This window comes from Molossus molossus, unplaced genomic scaffold (assembly GCF_014108415.1).
Source record: "Molossus molossus isolate mMolMol1 unplaced genomic scaffold, mMolMol1.p scaffold_m16_p_20, whole genome shotgun sequence".
Classification (NCBI taxonomy): Eukaryota; Metazoa; Chordata; class Mammalia; order Chiroptera; family Molossidae; genus Molossus; species Molossus molossus.
Window position 1 is genome coordinate 22,868,904 of NW_023425356.1, and position 17,882 is coordinate 22,886,785.

General features: G+C 43.7%; 2 protein-coding genes and 1 non-coding gene across 3 annotated transcripts; 2 read left to right on the plus strand and 1 right to left on the minus strand.

Annotated features, from left to right (window-relative positions):
- Window positions 1-164: 164 nt before the first annotated feature.
- On the plus strand, window positions 165-1,958 carry SNAPIN (SNAP associated protein). The gene is made up of 4 exons (XM_036272992.1): window positions 165-330; window positions 597-643; window positions 889-1,007; window positions 1,340-1,958. The coding sequence occupies exons 1-4, from the start codon at window positions 185-187 to the stop codon at window positions 1,439-1,441; spliced, it is 414 nt and encodes a 137-aa protein (XP_036128885.1). The 5' UTR covers window positions 165-184; the 3' UTR covers window positions 1,442-1,958.
- Window positions 1,959-2,504: 546 nt separating this feature from the next.
- On the minus strand, window positions 2,505-10,686 carry ILF2 (interleukin enhancer binding factor 2). Its single transcript, XM_036273063.1, has 14 exons — window positions 10,615-10,686; window positions 9,922-9,981; window positions 9,671-9,713; window positions 8,937-9,041; window positions 7,873-7,950; window positions 7,419-7,521; window positions 5,823-5,888; window positions 5,136-5,252; window positions 4,428-4,506; window positions 4,102-4,189; window positions 3,647-3,708; window positions 3,456-3,570; window positions 3,151-3,241; window positions 2,505-3,005 (listed from the first exon to the last, which is right to left on the minus strand). The coding sequence occupies exons 1-14, from the start codon at window positions 10,617-10,619 to the stop codon at window positions 2,845-2,847; spliced, it is 1,173 nt and encodes a 390-aa protein (XP_036128956.1). The 5' UTR covers window positions 10,620-10,686; the 3' UTR covers window positions 2,505-2,844.
- Window positions 10,687-10,967: 281 nt separating this feature from the next.
- On the plus strand, window positions 10,968-11,039 carry TRNAM-CAU. Its single transcript has one exon. It is a non-coding gene; the product is annotated as a tRNA-Met (tRNA).
- Window positions 11,040-17,882: the final 6,843 nt, after the last annotated feature.

Here is a 17,882-nt window from a genome sequence, read left to right on the forward strand (position 1 = left end):
GTGTTTCTCTCTCACACCAGTGTTTCTATCTCTCTCACACTTTCTCCCCCGCCCGGCCGGCTCCAGAGACTCCCTTTCCCAGAAACCCCCAGGCTGAGAGGGACCGGCATTCCCCAGCGCCCCCTTGCGGCGCACTTCAGTTCCCGGCGGCCCTCGCGCCAGGTTCCGGGAGTAAGGGTAATTCATGATGGCGGGGGCTGGTTCCGCTGCTGTGTCCGGGGCAGGGACCCCGGTGGCGGGGCCTGCAGGCCGCGACCTCTTCGCCGAGGGGCTCCTCGAGTTTCTGCGGCCGGCTGTGCAGCAGCTCGATTCTCACGTCCATGCAGTCAGGTGCCCGAGAGGGAAAGTTGGGGCGGGGCCTCTCCGTTTGGCTTTGTAGGAGCGGCTCCAAGAAGGGCGGAGCCAAGATGGATTCCTTCCAGGGTTCTGATGGGGCTAAGAATAAATTTGGGAAACTGGAGGCAGGGCAGAATGGCCCCAGGGTGGGGGGCGACGGGGGACGTGAGGCTGCCTTCCTCAGCATTTGCGAAACACGTAGAGGATCAGGTTTCTTGAGTTCCATTGATTGACCCTGGAGGCCTTGTACTTCTTTGCAGAGAGAGCCAGGTAGAGCTGCGGGAACAAATTGACAACCTAGCTACTGGTGAGTATGCTTCCCTATGTATCCGGATCCCCCAGCTCACTTTCAGAACCTTGCTTTGCTGTCCTCTGGGCCGGGTTTCTGTCACTTCCTTGGAGCACAGCAATGCTGTGACGTATTTAAGTTTCTAGTGACTGTGGCTCATATGGGTGGATGCAAGAGTGTTTCCCATGTTATTTACTAGTCTACTTCGTCCAAGAACAAGAAATGAGCCCAGTAGGTATTGGTTGCACCTTACCCACCCACAGAATTGTGCCGTATCAATGAGGATCAGAAAGTGGCCTTGGATCTCGACCCCTATGTGAAGAAGCTTCTGAATGCCCGGCGACGAGTTGTCTTGGTCAACAATATTCTACAGAACGCCCAGGTAAAAGAATTTCCTACCAACAGTGATTCTTTGCTCTGCTTTCTAAGTTCTCAGGGTATATCTCCTGTTTTCAAGGGATGTCTCAATGACTCCAACACAATGAAAGTCATAATTTTTCAAGTCTTTGGGTAAAGGGATTTGTCAATTAAATTAGTGCCTGTCATACTAGAACTGTTTATTCTCAACACCCAGTTGCTGTCATTTACATTCTTGTATACCTTAGACTTAAATTGAGATGGAGCAAGCCAAAGATATTTTCCAGCACCTGAGTGACAGTAAGCTCTAAAACCTTTCACAGAGCAGTTATTAAGATTCCAAATCTTGTTTTGCAGGAACGGCTGAGGCGGCTAAACCACAGTGTTGCCAAGGAAACAGTCCGAAGGAGGGCAATGCTGGATTCAGGAGTTTACCCCCCTGGCTCCCCAAGCAAGTAACAGGATAGAAGATGGGCTTCAGAATAGCACAAGTACTATTTTCCAGCTGCCTCATTTCCTCCAGGACACCCTGTAAACCTTGGGACATGAAGGCAGTCCTATGGATTGTGTTCAAAGCACTTAAGTTCTACCCAGCCCTGACTGGTGTGGCTCAGTTGGTTGAGTGTTGTCCTAGGCACCAAAAGGTTGCCAGTTTCTCAGTTAGGTGCATACAGGAGGCAACTGATGTTTCTCTCTCCTTCTCCCTTCCTCTCTAAAAAAATCAAAAACATATTTAAAAAATACCTTACCCTCTTATGTGGGGGTCCAAAGAAACCTAGGTTCAGCAGAACTCAGAATCCCAAAGGATTTATTCCAGCTCTTGCTTTCTTCCCAGAATGAGCTGAGACTTCTACATTGTATTTCTTGTTAATCCTACGTAATGATACTTTTCCACTGAGTTTTAGGTAGAGTGGGAGGGAGACAGAGAAATATCAATGACATCAATTGGTTGCCTCCTGCATGACCCCAACTGGGGCCAGGGATCAAACCTGCAACTGAGGTACGTGCCCTTGACTGGGAAACGAACCTGAGACTCTGGTCTGAGGACTGATGCTCTAACCACTGAGCAAACCCAGCCAGGGCTGCTTTTTTTTTTAAGGTACATACTCTAGGCCTACCTCTACTTTCAAACCTAGTTAACCAGGAAGGGGCTTCCTGTTATATGCCTGGTTGTTGGGGCCTAGGTGGCATGTCGTCGACCTGTGACTTCTTATTTTCCTGTTTATACTGAGGATTTTGAGAGGGCAGGCAAAAATGTGACTGACCCATCTACCCTTTTGTGGATCTCACTGGCTTGAATGCAGTACCAGTCTTGCTAGAATAATTTACTTCATTAAACGCTTAAACAGTATTCTAGTTTACTCTGGTATACAGAAAGGTTCTAAGAATTTTTGTACCCTAATTCAAATACAGCTTCAAATTGTGATCTAGTGTTCACAGTGAAAAGACTCAAGTAGCAGTTTCAATGAAGAGGGTAGGAAGCAAAAATGGTGGCCAGAGACCAAGGAAAAACAAGACCAAGAGCCCTACTAGGAAGTACTTTAATCATTTTTCTTAGAAAAAAAAATTTCTAGGCATGAACAGTTGACAACATTTCAACGACAAAGTACTGGTTGAGAAGTTTCCAGGAGCTGGGGACTCTACAGTATTATGAAATTGGTATCCTGCTTCACTATAGATGGGAGACTCTGGCTACTAAGTCAATATAAGAACTCAGTGGGATGATGCTTCCTTCCATAGAGTTTATTTTTATTTTCCTGTCTTCCCTTATCCCTCAGAAATGCCACCATATACAGAGCAGTAGTAGTTAGCTTAGGCTCTAATCTTCCCCTCGGTTAAGAAAGGGTGAAGAGAAGGGAAGGTCACTCCTGAGTCTCCATGCTTTCCTCCTCCTCTCCTTGAGGTGGTTCTTCTGTATTCTCCTCCTCTTCCTCTCCTTCCTTCTTCTCTGGTGGCTTCTCATAAGCCTTTTCTGAAGGTGTCACTATCACTCCATCCCAGGTAGATATTTCAGAAGCAAGATCTAGAAGAGAAAAAAGTGATTACAGACAAGTAGCCAACTTAAAACCCATGATCTACACAGAAATACTAAAGACATCTAAGTAGTACAGATCTTCTTTGTAGACCATAAAAGACCCTCAAAAACCTCTGACCCAGTGGTCACTCACAACTGGCATCACCCTCCTGGCCAAGGATCTTCCTAAAGCCACCATGTGAGAGGATTCGAACCAGAGTCTGAGCTGTGTAGCAAACCATGTCCTGAAAGAGAGCAAAGTGAGGATAAATAAGCAAAGAGAATGGAAATACCTTATTTGACTAACATTCTATGAAAATACAGATGAAGACAGCTTTCCAGACCAAAGTATGTGAGAACCCCCAAATCCCTTATCTCTAAAGATCACATTCCCGTTGCTTTCTGACCCAGGAGTATTTGAGGGGTGCACAACAGACCATTTCAGAGCTGTCCCAATACCTGCTGTTCCAGAGTCATGACTGTGTGTACTCTGAAGTTGCCGCTCTCACAGGGGTCTGTGATACCCATTGACCCTGGCAGGAACAGTCCTGCAGCCAGAATCTGCAAGCATCGCCTGAAACACAGGAGGTATTAGAAGAGCATACAAGACAGTTTACATCCGGTCCCAAACCCAGAGAAGTATGTTATACCTGTATGCCACATTTAGGGCCAAAGGCTGCCTGGTGGGGTTGTTCATCACAGCATAGTGCCCCTGGAAAATAATAAATCTGGAGGTGTGCCATAAAAATAGCAATCTGTCTTCAAACTAAGACCTTAAGCTATCATGAGGAAAACTGGTTATTAAGGCCTTGTCAAACTTCACGTTCGGAAGCAATTCTGAAGTGACTGATCATTTAATAGGTTCTCTTCATTATCGCATTAATGAAATGACAGCAGTAATAAAAAAGACAAAGGGAGTAGTAATAACTACTAATTTAATACTCTAAAAACCAAATAAAGTAATAAACACCGAATCTTTATTTAATTACTTGTCCACCAATGAGATTTTTTAAAGCTTCACCAAATTTCAGATTCTGGTAGATGTCAGAGTAACTACTGTTAAATAGGGATGATTAGGAGCTCCCAATTGCCCTTCTTTACTTACAAGTAGGTCAAGGATCCAGGGTGTGAGGGGCTCAAAGCCAGGAAAACGAATCCTCAGGTCCTTCAGAAGTCTGATGAGAACTTTAACTCTGAAGGTAAGAGGGAACCAGGGATTAAACGTAATATGATCATGTACTTCCACGCCTGAAGCTATATCCAGAACTACACATTCTTTTCTTTTTCTCCACTTAAATTTGTTTAAGGCAAAATTCAAAATCCAGACAGAAGGCTGGAGCAAAAAAGTTCTATCAGAGGAAGTACAGGGGCACCCTGTGCTATAGTTAGAAGGGTTAGGTTATCTTAGCTCAAAGTGAGGGAGGAACTCACGTGGACTGAGAAGCATTTTCTTCAAACCAGCGGGCATGTCGGATGGCTGCTAAGGCACTCTGCAACACCTTGATATCCACTAGAAGCATGACAGGCCAAGATGAAACATTCCTATTATTAAGCAAGCAATTCAATCCACTGCCATAGGTCAGTAACTTGGATGGTGGACAGGACAACGTAATTCTTAAACACTCCATGTTTGCCCAGGTCGGGTGGCTCAGCTGATTGGAGCATCGTCCCATGCACCAAAAGGCTGCAGGTTCAATTCCTGTCAGGGCACCTACCTAGGTTGTAGGTTCAATCCCTGGTTGGGGCACGTATGAGAAGCAACCAATCAATGTTTCTCTCTGTTTCTAAAAGTCAATTAAACATATCCTCAGGTGAGGATTTAAATAAATCAATAACCCACTCAGTGTTCCTTATATCAGCAAATCACTTCTCCCAAACTCTACTTTTCCCCTCGACCAAATCTAGAAGCATACAAGATCCAAGACTTTCTCCAAAGGCCTAACTCCACATCCATAAATATTTCCTCAGTTCTTTGTCCTCAAACTGTTTTTCTGGCCATCCTGTCTTTGACAATGGCACTAACAAGTTGGTAAACCTGTCTCCAACTTACAGATGGAGGTAGCCAAGTTTGGGAGTAAACTTAGGTCCCAGAATACCATGTTTTGAATTTCCTCCCAGCAATGGAGAAAAAAGACTAACAATGGAGTTCTGGATCCAGTTTTCGGAGATTGGGTGGTACTGTTGTAATGAGAATCTTCACTGTAGCATCAGAAGAACTGATCTCAAAGCCAGTTTCATTGGTCAGCATGGTCAAAACTGAAAGAAAAGAAAAAATTCAAAAGCTCTAACTTGCACATTTCCATTAGGTAACCAAAGGTAAGTCTATGGTCAGGGACTAATACAGGTTTTCAAAAGCAGCAAGACTCCAGAATGAAGATTTAGAAAACAGTTTTAAAAGATCACGTCACCTAGCTGGTGTGACTCAGTGGTTGAGCGTCAATCTATGAATCAAGAAGTCACTGGTTCAATTCCCAATCAGGGCACATGCCCAGGTTGTGGGCTGATCCCCAGTGGGGGACATGCAGGAAGCAGTCAACTGATGTTCTCTCTCATCTATGTTTCTATCTCATCCCCTCTCTCTCTAATATCAATAAAGAAAAAAAATTTTTTTTAAATAAATAAAAGTAAAGATCATGTCAATATAATTAAGGAAAAAAAGAAAAGGAGATCAATAGCATTTTGAACACTGAAGATCCCACCAAAAGTTCTCCAACATAAAACTGCATTCACTCTTCTTCTAGCCTGACCAGATTTGGTTAACTCTGTACTTAGAATTACAGACCTGGTTCCTATGACCACTAAATAAATATGTGTTCAGCAACAAACCTTCAAAAGTTTCCTGTTCTCTGAGGCTTTCCACAACTTTGTTCCCTAGGGCAGCAACAGCTTCCACTAGAAGGAGAGAAAAGGAATTAATGAACATTATAATTATCTACTCTGCACTATGATTTCTGCCCCATGTTCAAGGCTGGATCAAGGGCAAGCAATAGAAAAAACATTTTTACAAAGAGAAGCTAATGCCTGGACAGAGAGACTCAAGGCACAGGACATCTTCTATGTCCACATGCACTAATGCCATTTTGGGCTGTAATTCTTTGGGAGGTGAGGGGTAGAGTCCATTCCTGGCCTCTACTCCCTTGATGCCAGTAGCCCAAAACGTCTCTAGACACTGTCAAATGTCCCCTGGGAGACAAAAATCACCCCTAGTTGAGAAACACTTCCTTACAGTAACTGGCATATATTCTTTCAGACACACTCCTGAGTTTGTCCCTTATTACCCCCACACAATTAAAATATTAATTTTCCACTTTTTCCCTCCCTGGCTGCTTGAAGATCTGCTGCCATCATGAACAACACACTAACTATCCGGACCAGGAAGTTCATTACCTACAGACTATTTCAGCAGAAACAAGTGGTCATTAACATCCTTTATCCTGGGAAGACAACAGTATCCAAGACAGAAATTTGGGAAAAACTAGCCAAAATGTATAAGACTACACCAGATGTCATCTTTGTGTTTGGATTCAGAACCCACTTTGGTGGTGACAAGACAACTGGCTTTGGCATGATTTATATGATTCCTTGAACTACTCAAAGAAAAATGAACCCAAACATAGACTTGGAAGACATAGTCTAGACAAGAAGACCTCAAGAAAACAGGGCAAGGAATGCAAGAACAGAATGAAGAAAGTAAGAGAGATCCTGCGTGGTGTGGCTCAGTTGGTTGAATGCCGTCCCGTGCACCCAGAAGTCTGGTCCAATTACAAACTGAGGCACATGCCCAGACTGCGGGCTTGATCCCTACTAGAGGGCCTGCAGGAAGCAGCCAATCGATGTTTCTTTCTCCCTCTCTAAAATCAATAAACACATACTGAAAAAAATAATAATAAAGGAAAAATATTTTTAAAATAAAAGAAAGAGGGGCTGCAAAGGCCAATGTTGGTGCTGACAAAAGTGAGCTGGAGACTGGACAACAGAAGTAGATTCTGCAGTGACTTTAATCTGTGGTGATTATACAGATTTTTCATGAGAAGATTAATAAACTAAGAACTTTTACAAATAAATAAATTTTCCGATTTGTCTTCCAAACTGCCTTTCTCACAAGAAATTTGGATTTTAAAGATCCCAGTGCCAGCATGGCCAGTGTGGCTCAGTGGAATGAGGGTCGTCCCATGGACTGAGAGGTCCTGGTTGGATTCGTGGTTGGATTACCAGTCATGGCACATGCCCAGGTTGTAGGCTCGATCACTAGGGAGCATGCAGGAGGCAGCCGATCCATGTGTCTCTATCACATCCATGTTTCTATCTCTCTCCCTTCCTCTCTCTCTCTAAAAAATCAGTAAAACATATTTTTTAAAAATCCCTATGCCTCAAATCCAACTGCTATGTTCTGTTTCCAAGGCCAGAAAGAGGTACACTCACATGTTGGCAGAATCTTTAGGATTACCACCAGGTCAGCCACATTGTGTCCTGTAGTCATCGTTCCCTTTTTATATGACCCAACCTGTCGGACTTCTTCAATTTGCTATTGGAAAAAGGATTTCAAACAAAACAAAACAAAAAAAAGTGAAAAGATTGCCTAGTTCCTCTCAGAGCTTGCTTAGAACACAGCTTCTTCTTACCCGGATTTGGAAGTTGCAGCAGTCAAATCATATCCCAAAAAATTACATGAAAAGCCTGATACATCATGGCTAGCTGATAACAATGATACAAGTCTTGTCCCCAAAATCAGTACCACAAAGGAATTCCACTATACTTTCCCATTTTAGGCTTGGCTTTGGATAATAGGTAATGGAAGAATTAAGAAACAGGAGCCAATGCAATTTCCACACTACTAAAGCTGCCCTTTTCTAGGACTAAATCATCAAAAACTCACCACTTCAAATGTCCCTGGAGCCACAATCAAATTGTCAATCACATTGTTTATTTTTGTCACCAGTGAAAGGATAGAAGCCTGAAAAACAGCAAGAGCCAAAAACAACATAAGGTGAAAAATTATAAGCAACTACTCAGTTTGAATATTTTCCCCTAGTCCCTTCCATTCAAGCTGAATCAATACCGACATAGTGCTTTGAAAACACTCTGACCTGTCTGGTCTTGAATATGCCAGAAGAAAACAACTTTTTTATCTCAAAGATAGGTCTCCCAATAAAAATATGAACATAGGTGTAATCTGGCACTCTTCCTCCACTCACAGTGAGAAATAAAGAGAACAACTAGAGTAGTCCCCTCTTTGCTACAGTTTTGCTTTCCATGGTTCCCATTACCTACAGTCAATTGCAGTCAGAAAATATTACATGGAAAATCACAGAAATAAACAATTCATATGTTTTAAATTTTGCACCATCCCCCTCAGGACATGAATCATCCCTTTGTCCAGTATATCCACTCTGTATACAATACTTGCCCATAGCCCTCTCGTTATCAGAACAACTGTCGAGGTGTCATAGTGCTTGTGTTCAAGTAACCTTTACAATAAGTAGCCTAAGGCTATGTCATAGTGCCTATGTCATTCAACTCACTTCATTTCATCATGCAGGCACTGTGTCATCTTACATTATCACAAGAGTAAGTACAGTACAGTAAGCTTTTGAGAGACATTCACATAACTTTTCTTATAGTATAATGTTATAATTGTTCTACTTTATAAGTTATAGTTATTGCTGTTAAGCTCATACGGTGTCTAATTTATAAATTGAACTTTACCACAGGTATGTACATACAAGAAAAAAGACAGTAAGTATATGTAAGGTTCAGTACTGTCCACAGTTTCAGGCATTCAGTGGGGGTCTTGGCACATACCCCCATGTATGGGCATGTGTGTATGTATGTGACTAATATAATCTTGTGAAGTAACCTGATAACAGTAACCTCACCAGTAGTTATTCACTTCTCTGGATTTCTTAGAGAAATCACAGGAAGAAAGCCAAAAGAGTATACCTGTTCAGCAGAATTAGGAGCAAGGTCCTGATTCCTCTTCAGCAAGGCCTCACTGAAGGAAGTTTCATCAGGTGCTGGTTTGACTCGGGGGAAAGCCATTTCACACTAAACCAGAAATAAACAACTACTTATTTATCAAACACAATATACAGGGGAGAATGTTTTTTCTGTTGCTACAACAGAAAAAATTGAAAACAGAAAATTTTACAACACTTCTTTTTACCCCTTAAGATGTTCAAACAAGGATACAATTTGGAAGAAACAGCCATAATTTAAGCTCTCACTACCTTTACATTAACAAATAGGCCAGTGATACAATTAACTATTCAGAACAATGAATACAATCATGTTACTGCCAACAGTAGCCAAGGAATTAGCTTACTCACCCTGCTTATACTGTTTTTGTATGTAAAGCAAAACACAGCTGATTCAAAACCCCAACTCTTCACTAATCCCTTTTCCTACTGCAACCACCATTTTTAATTTTTTTTTTCTTTATTGATTTTAGAGAGAGGAAGGGAGAGGGAAAGAGAAACATCAATGAGAGAGAACATTGATTGGCGCCTCCTGCATGCCCCCCAACTGGGGATTTGGCCCACAACCTGGGCATGTGCCCTGAACTGAATCGACTCAACCCTGAGCCACACCAGCAGGGCCTAAACACCATTTTAACAGGGTGATGCTGGGCTCCAAGAAACTACAAGTGAAAAGTGGTCAGGCTCCACGGTACTCACCAAATAGAAATCAAATGGGATATGTGGCACAAAGGGCCTGAACCTAAAACAAGAGAAACAACCCAAATTATTAATCACAGAAATCAAGTGACCTAGCATAACGGGGCCAAACTCATTTGGCAGGAGAGCATGTGGTTTCTAAAACACAGCTGGATCTCACAAAATCATGTAACATTAGTCCAGTCCAAACTCTATTTGGATAACTGAAATGGAAACAAACCAGTGCAGAGAAGCTAATAACTGGCACTTACCCTCCTCCTGGGCCTCCCCTGGAACCAAATCGCCCGCCACGACCTCGGCCTCTGTCACCCCTAGAAATATATATAAATAGACATTGTTAAAGATATCTCTCCACCATACTGACCCTATCATTTCAACTCTGCCTACTTCCATCGCTCTGAACGTTCCTTTGGAAATCACGAATCCCCATTCCCACTTACACTTCTCCCCATTCCAAAAGCCCAGCCTCACCCCATGACCTCCCGGTTCTGCATAATTTAATCGCAACCCACACCAAATACTGACGGGTCTCAAACACTGAACACCTACCAGAAATCCCCCATAATCCCTCGGACATGCCAACTCTTAACACTTCGGGGGGTAAAGCGATTGCTCATTTATTCATTAACGTAGTAAAACACTTATCAGGCATATCTGGTCAAGCACTTGGAGGATGAATGAGGCACGATCAAATCTTCTTAGGCTTGAATGGGGGCACGAGGGGTGTTCCTCCTGGGACCTGAATACGCCGCCCCCCTTAACCCCTCAGAAACCGAGTTGAACCCGCCATCCCAGGCCCAGGTTTCCCCGCCTTCACGGCCTCCGATCTCCCCCACTAGCCCAGACCCATGGTTCTTTAAGGTCCTCTGACTCCGTCCGGCCCATCTTCCCCAAGTCTTCAGCCGAATACCCCAAACCTTTCCAGAGCATCTCAGTGCCCTTACCTCATGGCGTCCGAAACCCCGAACAATGGAAGCCACACCAACCGCCCCTCTCCTCTGCGGAGCCGAAAACCAGAGAGGTGGCCGCAGGCGTATCCCAACAAACTCCGGTGCGATTGGCTCCCGCCTTACTCCTCCGCTTATGCCTATTGGTTTCCCATAGAAATCAGGCTTGTGAACCAATAAAAAAAATCCCTGCTCTGTCAGGAACTAGCCAATAAGAATATATCAGACAGTAATGAAATTGGTGGTGTGTTTTTTTTACCAGACATTAGATGGCGCTGTGTAAAAAAAATCAGAACAGCCACCATTCAGAAACCTTTCTATAGGAGTGATGAAAGGGCTTTACCAGCAATAGCAGAGTGGCGCAGCGGAAGCGTGCTGGGCCCATAACCCAGAGGTCGATGGATCGAAACCATCCTCTGCTATCAGCTTCACTTTTATTTTTTGTTTTCCCCCTAGAACAGAACATTTACTCTTAATTTTTTCAGTAAAAATTAATGCCATCTCTCTACTTTTTCTTCCCCCAACCTTTAGAAGCTGGTTTGGCCACCAGCAAGTGAAATGGGGGAATAGGAAGAGACTTCAGGCAACAATGAACACCACGCAGAAGAAGCGGCTTTGAGAAAAGGAAGAAGTGTATTTATTGAATCAGAAAGCGGTGATGGTGAGGGACTAGAAGGGAAACTGAGGCAGCTTTGGAAAGAGAAAGAGGGCAAGGGAAGTAGCAAGGAGAGAAGGACCCGTTCCCCAGTTTCCCCCATTTCTCTTTCCTCACTCTACGAGCTGGCGGATTTCACCCTTACGTGAGGTTTCACCAGCCACATTTACGGATATGCTGTATTTGCATTTACATTAAATTACTATGTGCTTTGTCCCTCCTGTAATACTTTTTCTCCCCTGCTTGCCTTCTTTTGCACTGATTAATGTTTATTATTCCTTCCCCACCTTTATTAATCGAAAGTTACGCATTGTTTTTCTCTTATTTTCCCTAAAAATTACAACATGCATCCTTGATTTAGCAAGGTCTAATTTTACGTAATACTTTTACACTTCTCGTGAAAAAATGCAAGAATAGTTTAATTCCGTTAACTACCATCACTCCTTCCGAAATTATATGCTACTACTGTTGTGTAATTACTTTAAATATTCTATTGATATATGATGTATTACAACAAAATGCACAGATTTTAAGCCCACAGCAAGATTATTTTTGAGTAATATACTCCGTCTATATAACCAACACCCAGATTAAGATTAAGACATTTTTTATCACCTCAGAAAGTTCACTCATACCCCTTTGCCCTGCCCCTAGAGGTAATCTCTAATTTTATTTCTATTCTCATAGATTAATTTATGTAAGTGTGTGTTTGTGTGTTTCCTTTATTGATTTTTGAGAGAGGAAGTAAGAGGGAGAGAGAGAGAGAGAAATATCCATGAGAGAACATTAATTGGCCGCCTCCTGCAGCTCTGGCCCACAACCCCGGCATGTGTGAGGACGGGGAATCGAACCGTCGACCTCCTGGTGCAGGGGTCAGCCACTGAACCACACTGGCGGAACTCAGAGATTAGTTTTGTCTGTTCTTGAATTTCGTATAAATGGACTCACACTGTATGTATGTATTTATTTATTTATTTATTTTGCCTACTTTCTTTTGCTTGGCAAGTTTCAAGATTCTGCCATGTTTTTGCATTTATCAGCAATTTGTCCCTTTTTATTTATGAGTAGCATTCCATTGAATAATTATACCACAGTTTGTCCTTTCTTCTTTTTGATGAATTCAGGACCTCTAACCAGCTGAGACATAGGCAAACACACTTGGGTTATTTCGAGTTTGGGGCCATTATAAATAAAATTGCTGTGAACATTTTTGTACAAGATTCTTGTGGTCAGATGCATTCACTTCTCTTGGGTAGGTGTAGGTGTATATGTGCATAGAATTCAATTCTCTATATATTTTCAATCCCACAAGACACTGATGCTTATTAATTAAATTAGTGGTCATTTAGATTTACCATTTTTTAACTTTATTTTTATTGTTGACTAATTTTCCTTCTTCATTGATTTTAGAGAGAAAGGGGAAGAGAGAGAGAGAGACATCGATTTCTTGTTCCATTTATTTATGCATTCATTTGCTGATTTCTTTTATGTGCCTTACCCAGTGGCTGAACCCACAACCTGCCACAACCTTGGCATAAGAGGAAGGCACTCTAACCAATTGAGCTATCCAGCCAGCGCTTTCTTCTGTTCTTTCTTTCTAATCATTTATTCTATCTCAGTCAAGTCTAATTTGCTGTTATGCCCATAAATTGGTTCTTAATTTTGGTTTTTGAATATTTTGAGTTCTGGATTTTCTACTTCTGGTTTACCCTACTTTTCCCTAGGAGTGCAGCCTTTCAGGATCCTAACCCAAAAAAGGAAGGTGGTTTACCAGGATTCTCACTGACATTTGGATTCCAATTTTTTTTAATCCTCACCCGAGGATATTTTTCTATTTATCTTCAGAGTGAGAGGGAGAGAAAGAAAGAGATAGGGAGAAACATCTACGTGAGAGGGACACATCAACTAATTGCCTCTTGCATGACCCCGACCAGGGCCAGGGATGAACCACAACCGAGGTACATGACCGTGGCTGGAATTGAACTCGCGACTCATTGGTCCCTGGGCCGATGCTCTAACCACTGAGCAACCAGCCAGGGCTTCAAGTCTAATTTTTGTCTCATTGACCATACACAGCCTATTTTCTTCCACCAATTCTGGATCAGCAAATGACCCCAGGGTAAAACAGTCCTATTGCTGGTCTCAACTCTGTTTTCCTGTTCTTTCATGCTCTAACACCAATAATTCATCACCATTGTACTAGTTCTTGATTTTTAAAAGTATTTCATCCAACGTTTTTACTTGTCTTCAGGTTGGACATTAGACAAATTTATTGATGGAGGAGCTGAATTATTAAATTAGATTTCTAGGCTCTGGGCGATTTTGCTCAATGGTTAGAGCATTGTCCATTCTCAACGAATGGGTCAATGTCACCTAGACTTCAGTTATTTGTACATTGTCTTCTCTTCCTGAAGACCAATGAATTCTACTTACAAAACATCTCCCTATAGTCAATTTATGCATTTAAAACTTTAAGAGGGTAGAGCTCATGTTAGTGTTCTTAACACATACACACACACACACAAAGACACAGGGGCCCTGGCTGGTGTGGCTCAATTGGTTGGAGCATCCTCCCATGCACTGAAGGATCACGGGTTTGATTCCTAGTTAGGGCACAAACTAGGTTTTGGGTTCAATCTCTGGTGAAGAGGTAACCAATCAATGTTTCTCTCTCTCTCTCTCTCTCTCTCTCTCTCTCACTCTCTTTCTCACTCTTTCTCTCTCTCTCTCTCTCTAATTAAAAAATAAGCAATCATATCCTTGGGTGAGGATTTTTTTTTAAAAAGGCACAAGGGAGCTTTTGAAAGTGATATGTTTATTACCTAGATATTGCAGTGATGGTTTCATGGGTATATACATATGTCCAAACGTATCAAATTTTATACTTTAAATATGTAGTTTACAGTGTATCAAGTATACCTCAATAAAGCTTTTTAAATCTCTCTAGTAAAAATGTTGAAGGAATTTTAAGATTTGATAAGCTATATCCTTCAAGCAATTTTATATTGTCTATGAGCTTTCTATTCTGTGATCTCTCCAACAGGTTGCCTAGTAGTGTACATGCAGGCTAACATTTCATCAAGGAAACTTTCCACATTCTCTAAAATTTTTTTTTTCTTTTATCTTCAGATAGAGCCGGAGGAAGAGAGAGAAAGAAACACATCGATTGATTGGTTGCTACCCACACGACCCCACTGGGGCGGGGACAAACTGCAACGGAGGTACATGCCCTTAGTGGGAACCCAATCCAAGACTCTCTGGTCTGCGGGCTGACGCTCTAACCGCTGAGCAAAACCACCAGGGCACTCTACAAAAATTTTTAAATAAAATTTTAAGTGGCTTGCTGCATATCAATAAAAAATTGACACATCAAAAAAAATAAGCCCTGGCCGGTTGGGCTCAGCGGTTAGACCACTGACTGGCGGACCAGAGTCCCCGGTTCGGTTCCGCTAAGGGCACATACCTCTGTTGCAGTTTGTCCCCGCCCCAGTTGGGGTCATGTGGGTGGCAACTACTGGATGTGTGTGTGTGTCTTTCTCACTCTCTTCCTCCCTCTCTCCCTCCCTATCTCTCCCGCTCTATCTGAGGATAAATGCAAAAGTCCTTGGGTGAGGATAATAAAAAATATATAATAATAATAATAATAAATCATGCCCTGGCCGGTTAGGCTCAGCGGTGGAGTATCGGCCAGTGGACCAATGAGTCATAGGTTCCATTCCAGCCAAGGTAACGTACCTAGATTGCAGTTCAGTCCCTGGCCCTGGTCAGGTCACCTGGGAGGCAACCAGTTGATGTGTCCCTCTCACATCCATGTTTCTCTCTCTCTCCCCCTTTCTCTCCCTCTCTCTGCCTCCCACTCTGTCTGAAGATAAATGGAGAGAAGGCCTTGGGTGAAGATGAAAAAATAAATAAGTATAATAAATAGGCCCTGGCCAGTGTTGTTTAGTGGTTAGAGCGCCAGCCTGCACACTGAAGAGTCTTGGGTTTGAGTCTTGGGCACATACCTGGCTGCATGTTTGATCCCTAGCCCTGGTCCAGATACAGATGGGAGGCAACCAACTGTTTCTCTCTCTCTCCATTCCACTCTCTCTAGAAATCAATAACGAAAATATCCTTGGGTGAGGATAAAATCATCATCATCATCACCCTGGCTGGTGTGGCTCAATTGGTTGAGCTTCCTTTGTGCATAGAAAGGTTGCCAGTTGAATTCCAGTCAGGGCACATGCCCAGGTTGTGGATTCAATCCCCAGTTGGTGCCTGTGGGAGGCAGCCCATCAATGTTTCTCTCTCACATCGATGTTCCTCTCTCTCTAAAATCAATCAAAACATATAAATTAAATTTTTTTTTTTACAAAATCTCCTAATCTCCTATCCACTTCTATGGCCTCTGGAGCTCCCCTTAAAGGACAGACATGCCTGTCACACAAAAGCTTGCATAAGCTGTCCTCTGCTGCCCTTTCTTGCCTCTCCTCCTCAGCCATTCCAACATGTACACAAAATAACTCCTACTGTGATGCCAGGATGAACAGGGTGGAAGAACTGAGATGAACTAAACATCTCAAGGAGGTAATGGATGCTGGTTCCAGTTGACTGACTATGGATAGATGCAGGACCTGTGTTATCAGCTCTCCAGTATTTCAAAACAAGTCAGAATGCCAAATACTCATGTGCCAACTGCTGATTGTTTTATATTTTATTTTATTTTATTTTATTTTATTTTATTTTATTTTATTTTATTTTAAAGAAGGGACAGGGAGAGAAAGTAAGAGAGAAGCATCAGTGTGAGAAACACAGACAGGGATCAAATCCAAAATCCAGGTATGTGCCCTGACCAGAATTGAACCTGGTGACCCTTCAGTGCACAGGAGGACGCTCCAACTGAGCCACACCTGTCAAGGCCTATCTGCTGAATTTTAAGTTTGGGCTATTAAATTAAATATATAAAGAGAAAATGCCAGCCAAGCAAAACGTGCCTGCCATCTGAAGGTGGTCCCTAGGCTACTGTTTACTCCAAACATAAAAATATTCAAAATTCTCCTAAAATTCTATATATAGGAAACATACTTCAGTTTTGTGCTCTTTCTACACAGAATACCTTCCTCATCCTTCTATCTTTGTTGAATTATTTCTCTTTTGAGTTTTTCCTGGTCCCAAGGCAGGCAGAATATTTTTCATCTGGAACTCTTATTAATTTATCCATCTCTATATTGTAGTGATTAATGACATTACGTTATGACTGTATATCCCAAATAGAGCTCTTGAGGTACAGACTGCATATATATATTTCTCTTTTTGCCCTCGGCACCTAGCCGGTGCTTAATGCGTACTAGGTGCCCTGAAACTGTTTGAACAGAACAGGTTTACTGACCTTGGGTCCTGGCCTAGGCGCGGGTTGGAGAGGTTGGTGGCACAAACCGTCAATGACGCCTGCTGACCAGTAGAGGGCAGACTGATTCCACAGCGGTCGGGACCAGATGCCCAGCGGTCAAGTGCCCCCAAACTAGCTCCTCCGCTGGTCATTTCCAACACTATTTCTCACCCCCACCTCAAACCCCATTTTAACAACCCTTCTCAACACAACACACACACACACACACACAGTTACATTCCTCTTTTCTCTCCAGCCACCCAAACGCTCTCCCTCCACTACCTACAAACCTTTGAGAACTAAAGAGTTAACTCCGCCCTTCCACCTGGTTCTTTTTCTCCGCTGATTCCCTTAATGGAGGTAATGGGGGTTGAGGGGCGTCCTAGATGGACTGGGTCACTGGGGCTCTGGGGTTCACCTACTTTAGCGTCTTTTCCAGAAACCCGTCACTCCCAGACACACACATCCACACACTCACACATTTTCCTGCCGAGGTCCCGACCCAGCACGTCTTTCCTCCCCAGAAGGAACCCAGGAGAAGGGGAGGGAAAAGGTAAGAGCGCAAGAGGCTTCCGGCTGCTCCCACACACTTCTCTGTTCAGTCCCCCTTCCCATCCCCGAGAGGGAGCCCCTTCCGAGGGGGCCGCCTTCCTGAGGGGGACGTTGGGCAGCTGAGAAGCGGGAAGAGGGTCTAAGGAGACACGCTCCGAAGGGGGTTCGGGAAAGCCCGCGACTTGGGGGCGGGGAGGAAAGAGTTAAAGATCCAGGATTGGCTCAGCTGTCACTGAGTCTGGGAGGGGAAGCGTCTAACGGGGAGGGTTTGGAGCTTGGCTCGGGTCCTCCCCACCCCCCACCCGCCGGCAGTCAGAGACTTGGGCCGGCCGGACGCCTCTTCTGGCAGACTCTGGGGCCGCGCTCCCGCACGCACACAGCACTCACCCCCCTTTCCCCTCCCTAGTACCATCTCCCACCTTCTGTCCGGAGCCCCAGCAAGCACTCTTTTTCTCTCTCCTAACACACACACACACACACACACACACACACGCACACACACGCACACACACGCACACACACTCTCTCTCTAGCTCCCTCGGGTCCCCTCCGCTCCGGCGCTCCCCTGCTCGCGCCCACCTGCTCCGCAGCGCCCTCCACGCACCTCGCCGTCCCACGGCCAGCCGGGAGTCCACCCGCCCTCCCGCCCGCCGCGCACCCGTGGTGCTCCTGACCGTGACCGTCGCAGCT

What these genes read in the sequence shown, in the direction of transcription:
- SNAPIN (XM_036272992.1), top strand. Translation starts at nt 185, where the DNA reads ATGATGGCGGGGGCTGGTTCCGCTGCTGTGTCCGGGGCAGGGACCCCG. An exon ending in TCTCACGTCCATGCAGTCAG is followed by an intron (nt 331 to 596) that starts GTGCCCGAGAGG and finishes ACTTCTTTGCAG; the next exon opens with AGAGAGCCAGGTAGAGCTGC. An exon ending in ATATTCTACAGAACGCCCAG is followed by an intron (nt 1,008 to 1,339) that starts GTAAAAGAATTT and finishes CTTGTTTTGCAG; the next exon opens with GAACGGCTGAGGCGGCTAAA.
- ILF2 (XM_036273063.1), bottom strand. An exon ending in TCATGACTCTGGAACAGCAG is followed by an intron (nt 3,242 to 3,455) that starts GTATTGGGACAG and finishes GCTCTCTTTCAG; the next exon opens with GACATGGTTTGCTACACAGC. An exon ending in CCAGGAGGGTGATGCCAGTT is followed by an intron (nt 3,006 to 3,150) that starts GTGAGTGACCAC and finishes TTTCTCTTCTAG; the next exon opens with ATCTTGCTTCTGAAATATCT.